This window comes from Alligator sinensis, unplaced genomic scaffold, assembly GCF_000455745.1.
Source record: "Alligator sinensis unplaced genomic scaffold, ASM45574v1 scaffold2081_1, whole genome shotgun sequence".
Lineage (NCBI taxonomy): Eukaryota > Metazoa > Chordata > Crocodylia > Alligatoridae > Alligator > Alligator sinensis.
Window position 1 is genome coordinate 123,864 of NW_005843329.1, and position 9,752 is coordinate 133,615.

General features: G+C 47.2%; 1 protein-coding gene across 1 annotated transcript in view; it reads left to right on the plus strand.

Moving 5' to 3' along the window:
* CD4 (CD4 molecule) overlaps positions 1 to 8,046 on the plus strand; it is a 72,224-nt gene extending 64,178 nt beyond the window's left edge. Inside the window, exon 10 of the mRNA XM_014527149.2 lies at positions 7,684 to 8,046. Coding sequence (XP_014382635.1) covers positions 7,684 to 7,714 — 31 coding nt within the window. The 3' untranslated portion in view covers positions 7,715 to 8,046. The remainder of the gene's footprint in view (positions 1 to 7,683) is intronic.
* Positions 8,047 to 9,752: the final 1,706 nt, after the last annotated feature.

Here is a 9,752-nt window from a genome sequence, read left to right on the forward strand (position 1 = left end):
CCTACACAATGAACTGTACCAGGCCTGGAGACATTGCTATATCAGGCCAGCTCCAGGGGGGGGTTAGATCCAGCACTAACACCCTCCCCTTGGTGCCAAAAATGCTTGATCTTTTTTGTAAAAAAAGAAAAAATATATAGCACAGTAACAACTACATATCAAAAACACACAGCTACATATATTAAACCCTTAAACAACATACATCAACTTCTCACAAAAAACAAACCCTTACAGAACCTCATGAAAAAAACTTTTATCTCAGTAACCACCTGAAACTCTGCCCTTCTCCTCAGTCCTCTGTTGGTTTCGTGAAACAAGTGCATCTAGTCCTTTTACCTCCATGTCTCCACCTCTTCCTCTCTGATCTCTTCCTTGTCCTGATCAATGTAGTATTTCAGTTCATGCAGCCCCAGCTTCAGGCAATCTTTCAGTAAAAGCCAACCCCTTAAACACCAAGAGGTTTCTTACTTTCCATAAATTAGTTTTAACACATGCTAATAAAGTCCTTAATAGTGTTTCCTCTGGTCCCTTTGGAATAAGTCCATATAGTACCATTTACCGTGCTAATGACGGGTTTATTTTGGTGATACTCGGAAAGCAGCGGACCCTTTCCCACATCCTCTTTGCATACGTACACTCCCAAAACATGTACTACTGTTTTTTCTTCCATATACCTGGGAAGAAGAAACCATGATGAGCTCATCAAGCCCGATCTCTGTTTCACTTCTCTCAGTAGCGAGATATTTCTTACAACCATCCATGCTAGGTCAGCATGTAGCTTTTTAGTTGTTTACCTGCCACCACTAACCACACCTTCACTTGTCCTTCTGTGAAATTTCCCACTAGCACCATCCTGTCTCTCTCCTTTACTGTTTTCATCAATTTCTTATGATCCTTCAGGACCTCCAGTGCTACGGTCCCTATCTAATACCTCTATATGAATCCTTCCATCCTGATATAATAAATTGGCAGTTTTCATGCCCATGGACTCTTCAAAGAGGTCTGATATACTCCCCATTCCCTCAAAATCATAGCTGTGTGAAATCTGGTGATACGTGCGGCTTTCCCCTCTCCCTCTGTTGCTGCCTTGCATATTGTGCTTACATATTTCACATAGACAAACAATACCAAGTCCAGCAGCCCCCATCCGCCATCTCTCATGCTTTGTACAGTTCAGCTCTAACTAACCCTTCTCTTCCTTCATTCCAGAAGTATACACGCATTTCCCTGTGTACATTTGCTGTCTGCTGCCACATCAGTGGGAATACAATTACTGTACAGAAAATAATCAACAGTAGTACAGCCTTAAATGCCCCCAGTTTTCTGGCAAAGAACAGTACCCTTCTGGACTATAACCAAAGTATTTGCCATAGTCTTGCTGTTACTTTTTCTCATGCCAGATTACCTTTTCCTTTGGCATCCATCAGGATCCCTAGCACTCTGATTTCTCTCTCTTTCTTATTTGAAGGTCCAACCTTTCTGAATCCTTCCAGGTCCCCACTACCATTATGGTGCTTTTTGATCTATTTAGTTTAGCTCGGGGCAGTCAATTATTTCTGCCAGAGGGCTGCTTAACAGGTTTTGGGGAGCTGTCAATGGGCGCATGGGTAGCCCTGCCCCTTGAGAGGTGCCCCACCCCCTGGTTGCCACATTGGGACCTGAAGTCCTTCCCCAAACCCCTGACCTTTGCCACTGGAAGTTCCTCCCCTTGCCCCACAGAAATACTCCTTTTGGGAGGGGAGGGATGCCATCTTGGAACCAGAAAAAACCAAATCATACACTAAAAATATTTGTCATGATTTGTGTTTGTGTAGTGTATATAGAGGTGATTGAATAGTAACTCAAAAATAAAGTCTTACTCTTGTATGTGGGGTGCGGTTGGGGGTGGGGAGGGTGTATGTGGGGGGAGTGAAATGTGTGTGTGTGTATGGTGAGGTGTAGGTGCCGGCACCTGGCAGCACATGGCTCCAGCACTGCATATGGGGGCAAGGAGTGAAGCCTGCCTGCCCTGCCACTATCACGGGGGCTCTGCACAGAGTGTCTACAGCTCCTGCACTCATGCAGCACTGAGGGAAGCCCCACACTGAAGCCAGCTGTCTTCCCTGCCCCCTGCCACTCAGGTTCCAGGACTCCATAGGCAAGCAGGGACTGGGGCTCCCCTCCACTTCCAGCAGAGTCCCAGGACCTGCATGGCAGGGGATGGGGAAGGCAGCTGGCTTCAGCGTGGGGCTTCCCCCAGTGCTGCATGAGTGCAGCAGTGGCAGGCGCACCACGCGGCCCCACCATTATAAGAGGCATGCTGGACAGGCTTGGCTCCAGTGCCTGCTCCAGAGCCCCCCTGCCTGCTGCTGCTGCCACCGGGAGTGGCTGCATGCCATGTGCAGGATTGTGGGGGGGGGTCCCCACACCCCCACCACCCTCCCTCACAGCCACACCCTGCCCAGCCAGGCTCCACACTCCTGTTGCCCCTCTGGGCATGGTCTCCGCAGCACCACCAACCCTAGCCTCATGATCCATACTTCTGTCCAGCTCAGCTGTCTACCCCCGCCCTTTCCGCTTCCCTACCTGGTGCCTGAAGCAAGTAGGATGCAGCAGCAGCAGCACCATGAGTGCCGGAAGCTGCTGCTGGCTGGGCTGGGTCCTTCTGCTTGCAAGGGTGGGAGCAAGGTGCAATAAGGTATTTGGCAAGGGGGGGTTATATGTGGGCACCTCGCTCCCACCCTCATGAGTGCAAGGGCTGGGCGAGGTACAATTCATTGATGGGCACCATGGGCTGGATGAAAGTGCTTGGTGGGCTGAATCTGGCCTGCAGGCCATATTTTGCCCACCCCTGGTTTAGCCTGTGCTGATGTATAGCACCCTTTCTATCAAAAGTCTCTCTCAAACTACTACATTTATATCATCTCTCTATTACATTTGTATCATCCATGTATAGTATGTATTTTACCTAACCGCCTCCCGGTATCTTTACTCTACTCATAACCTTGACTTTTCTTATTCTTTGTGCTAATGGTTCCATGCCACATGCAAATAGTAGTGATGACAGGGGGCATCCTTGTCTCGCCCCTGTATGCATTTTAAAGACCCTGTTAAGGTGCCCATTAATTTGGACTTCACTCTGCTCCTCTATACAATACCTTATCCAACACACACATTTCTCTGGGAACCCCATTTTTCCTAGCAGCTCAAATATGTAATCATGATGTAATTCTAGATAAATTAAGTATGTAGGTACCCATAATAATTTGCATATATGCAACTTACTACAGCAAGGATAGACAACCCCTGGCATGTGTACCAATTTGTGGCATGTGGAGACATTTTCCTTGGCACACCAGGAAGTGTGCTGAGGAAAATGTTAATTTTTTTTTTTAAGATGCTGCTTCGGGCTCTCCGGAGCAGTCACAGCTCCCAGCACCGCGGCAGGGATGCAGGCACAGTGCCTGTGTTCTGCTGTCCCCACCCCGGATGTGAAGCACTCAGCACCACTACAGACAAAGCTTCATAAAAGCTTGAAGTGCTGCAGCAGGCACTGGGGAAGGGTCAGGAGAACATGGGCAGGGATGCAGGAATGCTGTCTTCATTCTGCTGATCTTGCCCCCACATCTGTGGTGGTGCTGAGAGTTTCACGAAACTTCACAAACTTAGCCACAGGCACCAAGGGTGGGCTCAGCAAAACGCAGACTGTCCCTGCCCGTGTTCTCCTCACCCCACCCCCTGTGCTGTGGTGCTGGGAGCTTTTATGAAGCTTTGTGAAGGGCTCAGCACCGCCACAGACATTGGAAGACACTCAGCCTCTACTTATATGAGGGAAGCATGCGGCTCTGGGTGGCAGACAGCTTTGTAGTCTGTAGCCTATTGGTGCTGATGCTGATTTCTGTGCTTTCCAAACTGAGAGTTTAATGTTGCATATTATTCAGTTTATTTTGCTTTGTTAAAGTATTTCATATTCAGATTTTGCTCTCTCTCAAACCAGTTTCTACTATTCAGTTTATTTTGCTCTGTTAAATAATTTCTTATTCAGTTCTTCACTCTCTTAAACCAGTTCATATTTTCCAGTTTTTACCTTCATAAAACAGTTGATATTCAGTTTATTTTGATTTCTCTACTTTGCATTCCTTAATTTAAACATTTCATATTGCTCACTTTTTCGTGCGTTTTTTTTGCTCTCTCTCAGCCTTGTTGGAAATACCTACCCAGATTTATATGCACTTCAAATAATTCAGTTCTTTCTGATTATCTACTTTCTGTTTGCCTGTTTATGTTGTTCGCCTTGCCTTTGGTTTGCATGAACTTCAGGAAATTTTACAGTTAAAAGGCATATGTGAAGTTTTATTTATTGTCACCAGGCTTATAATTTTTAGAAACCCTGGTATTTACTGTACTGTAAAAAAGCGACATTTGTAATTATTAACTATATTAACATACACTGCATCCTACCATGTCTGTCCCCGTCATCTGCCATCCCATCCTCCCATGCCCTGGTTGTTGGGTTTTTTTCTGGCATGCCAGCACTCTGGCACCTTACAAGGTAGACATTGCATTTTTTTGCAAAAAACATTGCCTACCCCTGTACTATAGCTGTTTATTTCAAAGTCAGTATTTTTTGGCACAAGCAGGATCTGAATGTAAGGTGGGGATGGGGAAGTCTACAATGGGAAGAAGTGGGGGTAAAGGGCAAGGGTGCCACCTGATTCCCCCAGCCATTATTTTCCCTTCTGTAGCAGTGGGAAGGGGACAAATTCAAGACAAACCTTCTATAATTAGATTCTATAACTGAAAACGTCTAACAAGTTGATACATTTTCCATATATAGAATCAAATTATTGTGGGAGTAGTCTTAAATTCAAGCTCATTTTAGCTTCAAGTAACTATGGTACTTAGTGTATAACAGTAGAGGTGATGCAGTAGTGATACAGTCTTTCATCATTGGCCAAATTCATCCCAGGATTCAAGGACCATTGATATTAATTCCTCTCCTGCCTTTTGGAGGCACAGCACCAGGCAGTTGAAGTCAGTACTCATTGTGGTAATAAGGTTTTGTTTAGCACTCAAGGGTCCTTCAACATTTGTTGATATTAATTTCAGTAGCAACCCTCATGGGAGACCCTTTGAGTCACATTGATAATTGCATTGACTTTCAGGTTCAATCACTAATGGCACTGGCGACACTGTTGGTCTGCAGCCATATAAATATTAGGCCTGTGCGAAGCAGCTGTTATTCACTTCGGATTTGGCCGATTTGGGGGATTCGAATCACTGTCCTGATTCAATTCAGCCGAATCTGATTTGGAGATTTGGCTGCTGCAGGCAGGGGGCGGGGGTGCATGGTCCCCTCCCCCCTGCCCCACCCCTAGTACTTACCAGCATAGAGTCTAGCTGCAGCTCCCTGCTGCAGCCACTGGGGACTGCCCAAATCATCAAAGCTTTCCGAATCTTTTCTGAAGATTCGGAGAGCTTTGAATTGATTCGAACCTTTAAATTGGTCCCCTGTTTCAATTCGGAGATTTGGCCACTGAATCTGGCTGAATCTCCTCTGAATCGAATCACCAGCTGAAGCTTCACACAGTTCTGATAGATCTATTCTTTGGCTGTAGTGGCAGGTATTCAACAGGATTTGTTGAATGAGAATCTGACAGAGCCTTTGTGGGTGTGTCTATACATGCTATGACTGTGCATGAATAAACTCCAGAGCAATATTGCAATATTGCTCCAGAGGTTATTCATGCACAGCACATGGAGCTGGGCTGGAGCAGCCCCAGCTGGCAGGGAGCCCTGGAGGTCAGCCTGCCAGCCCGGGGTTGCTCCCCCTGGTTGCAGACCCAAGTTGCCTTGTGCAGCTCCCAGGGTCTGAGGTCCATGCACCGCTGTGTGCATCAAGTGGCTGGAGACCCAAGCTATCTTGCACAGCTCCCAGGGTCTCACCCTGTGCGCCGCACTGCACACCAACTGGGGCTGAAGCCATCTGCTGCTCTTGTCCAGTGAGAGGCATCTACAGGTGCTCTTCAGGGCAGCAGCATCCACCCGCTGGGCAGCTCTTCTTGGCCCTGCTCTCTTCCCCATCCCCCGAAGCATCTGCCATGTGCTGGGCACGCTGCTTCTTTTAGACTCTTGGGAGGCTCCACTCCCAGAGTTCTGCTGGACCTGCAGAGTGCAGGCTTAAACCAGGTCGCGGCTCTCTGGGGCAGCCTTAAACCAAGGGCAGGGCAAGCCCCTCTCTGCCATTATCTGATTGGTGGAGGTGTTCCACCAATCAAAATCAAGGTTCTCCAAGCTCAGCATGCCAGGTGGGCAATTACTTGTAAGTCTGCCACACTTGTATGCTGACTACTCCACTACAGGATGGACATTATGCAGCTCTTTTGGAACTGGTCCCCTGGGCAACCACAAGAGGATACTATGAGAGCAAACATCTGCCTTGTCCCATGTCATAGTGAGACTCAGTGAAGTGATTGTTGGACTGGAAGGGAAGGAGCCCTGGGCTTTGGCCTAGAACCTTCTTCCCAAGGGGACTGAAGCTTCTGCACAGCCCTTCATTCAATTTTTCTTATGACTATTAAATACAAAAGGCAGCAGCTCCACTTCAGGGCTGTCAGAGAGAGGCCTAGGCAATACATGCACTGTGGCATAGTATAGGGAAGTCAGAGAGAGGCAAGGTCAAGCTTCCTTTGGGTAAGCCTAGAACCTGCTGGAGTGCCCTGACCAGTCCACTACTGGGGCTAAAATACAAGACAATCCTTTAGCCCCCATCATTTTTCCAGGACTTCCACTAAATATACACACATGTAGCTGCATATGTGCCTAGTCAGTGCGTAACTCCATTGTGCTCATGAGCCACCATGTAAATCCAGGGCCAAAAATGGCCAGGGAGATGTCTAGAAAACTGCCATGTAGAGGCCCCAAGGGAAATAGAATTCTGTTACATCTGTATCAGCAAGCAAGTAAAGCTGTGCAAAACAGGCAGCAGTATAGTCACCCTGCAACTCCCTCAGCCCAATAAACAAGTCAGGGTAAGTATAGGGTAAACAAAGTGCATTAATCACATAAATGCACAGACAATTTTGTATGAATGGTAATGCTCCTTCTGTTTTGTAACATCTTTGTATGTCTTCTAATCTGGCTAAATGGCAGGGAACTGACTGGTTTAGAGGGTCAACCTGCAGAAAGTGGAGCCTTTCACCTCTGGGATACCATACAGCAGGGGTGGGCAAAATATGGTTCCCCCAAGGGATTCTATCTCTTGGCCCCACCCAGCCTAGGGGGCAGCCCAAGTCATGGTGTGTGCAGCCAGTCCCACCCCTCCAAGGCTGTGTGGTAGGGAAGGGGTGGTGCTCCTGCTTGTCCTGTTCCTGGATGCTGCTCCCCACCCACCTGTGGCCCCATCACATCCGCTCAGCCAAGCATGCCCTACCCTTCGGGGTCCAGGCCAGTATCCATGGAGATCCTGCCCACCCACCTGCTCCATCCGGCACCCCTGGCAGTGTGTGTGTGTAGGTGGGCCAGGGTGCCCTGGCAGCAAGGCTGGGTCTAGATAAGATCAACTGCCCTCTGCCCCACCCCCTCTACCTACACCAACACCTCCCACCCCCGGGCCTGCAACAACTCACCCAAACTCTTTAACTGGCCCTCTAGCCCAAATAATTGCCCATTCCTGCCATACAATGTAATTTCTTTCTCTTGCAGTCGCCTAAGGAATGACTACTTTGAGGCCTGAGGCAAAGGACTCCATGCAGTTATTGCCATTATCTACCAGTGCTGACTGCTTGCTTGGATCCAGCTCCTCTTCCATTCTGTGTATTCAGTATTTTGGTGTCTCATCTTTCATCCAGCATCATTACTATGAAGGGATCTTCTATGGCTGGGAGCCAATAAGCAGGATAAGGCTCCTCCCAGGGTTATGGCTCAGCCCCAGCTTCAGGAGGAGACATGCTGAGTGGAAAAGCACATGTGTTTGTATTTTGCTTTGACTGACCTTCTGGAACTTCTCAGAAGCTTCCTGTACCTGCTCCAAATGCAATAAATCATATTAGGGATTCGACTGCAAAATCAGACTTAGTTTTCTTGAAGCACCATTATCTGTTTCCCATCCACAGTTCTAGATCTCCCTTGCATACCTCACAGTCTAGGCTCCCCAAACCATCTGCCTCTCCTGTTCCCAGAAACCTGTGACTCATCTATCCTGAATTCTCTACCTGCCTCTCCAGTGTGTGTTCACCTGCCAGCCAGCACCCACCACCATTCCTATTCCCCCAAAACCATCCTCTGTTGGTGTTTTCCACTGCACACACTAACAATCCCCACTGCCTCCACCTCTACCTGGCTGCATTTCAACAACTCTTTCCAGCACCCCAACCACTGATTCCCCGTTATACCACTCTCTACCTTCCCCAATGCACCCATCCTCAAGTCCAAGTGTTAGGCAAGAGCCAGATCCACTAGTTCAGGGTATCAGGGCTAAGTGTCAAATGAAATCAGGAATCACAGTCCTCGCTTGGGGTAGACAACATTGAATAAGCTGCTGCTTTTCTCTTGAAGTCCTTTAAAGGCCAAGCAGTTTCCCCTTTGGTTAAGACCAAAAGGAGCAAAGACAAGAGAGACAATCATGCTACAGGTACGTGATTGAGTCGTTCTACTGCAGGTGAAGGTGAGTGTTTCCCATGGCATTCACCACAATCACTTCCCTACCACTCATCTCCCACTGTACACTCTTCCCAAAAAACAAAAATGAAACCACCAGGAGACAATAGATAGAGTTTTAGCCTGTTTGTATCAACTGCATTAAAAAGGTAGTTCTGAGGCTGGCTATGTAATGATTTTTAACCCACTAGACATTTTGCAGCTACCAAAACCTTAGCCCAGATAAGAGGGAAAGTACATAGAGTAAAATGCAGGTGGGATGTAGAAAATCAGTACAGAATAGAATGTATTGCTGTTGATGTGCATGAGACAGAGGCTGGCAAATAATTATTTGCTGGTAGCAAGGGGCTACTTTACCAGGTGGCATGAAGCTTACCCAGTGAGGTACCATGAGGCTGTAACTCTTGAAGGGGTTTCAAGGAATTAATCGTTCATTAGAGAAGGGTTCCCAAGTGAGTGCTACACAGATATTTCACCACCACCCGGACGCCTGCTGATGGAATGGTAGGAAAGTTCAATAGGATTGCCAGGGTTCTTCTGACTACTTTGTTGAGCAGCACCAAAAGACTGCAAATAGCGTATCCTGTTCCTTTGGATGGTTTATAAAACAGCAGTCAATGAAAATACAAAATGTACCACAGGGCTCCTCAAGTTTGGGCTTCAGCTAAAGACACCAGGCCATCTCTTGTATGATATTTCTGAAGAGGCTCAAAGGAATTTGAACCATCTCAACTGTCTAGAAACCCTACAGTACTGCAATTGTTTACATGACTCTGCTATGAAAGATTTGAGGACAGCAGCTGTTAAGATGAAAGTACTCTCTGATGGAAGGTCACATGGAGAAAATATGCTGGTTCCGCAGTCCTGAAAGGATAGAAGCCTGAGCTAGCTTGGGACTAACCTAAATAAACAAAGTGGTATATAGGAGACAGCCAAGTTCCTGGACTGAGCCCAAAGTTATCTACAACTACCATTTGAAAAGGTATAATTTTATTTTAGCAGTCCCTAAAAACTGAGAATGGAGCTGTAAAAACTGGGCCTGGGCACACCGTGCTAGAGATGAATTTTCCATTAGATCAAACTAGGCAGTCTGTCCAAGCCAAAAGACTCCAAAG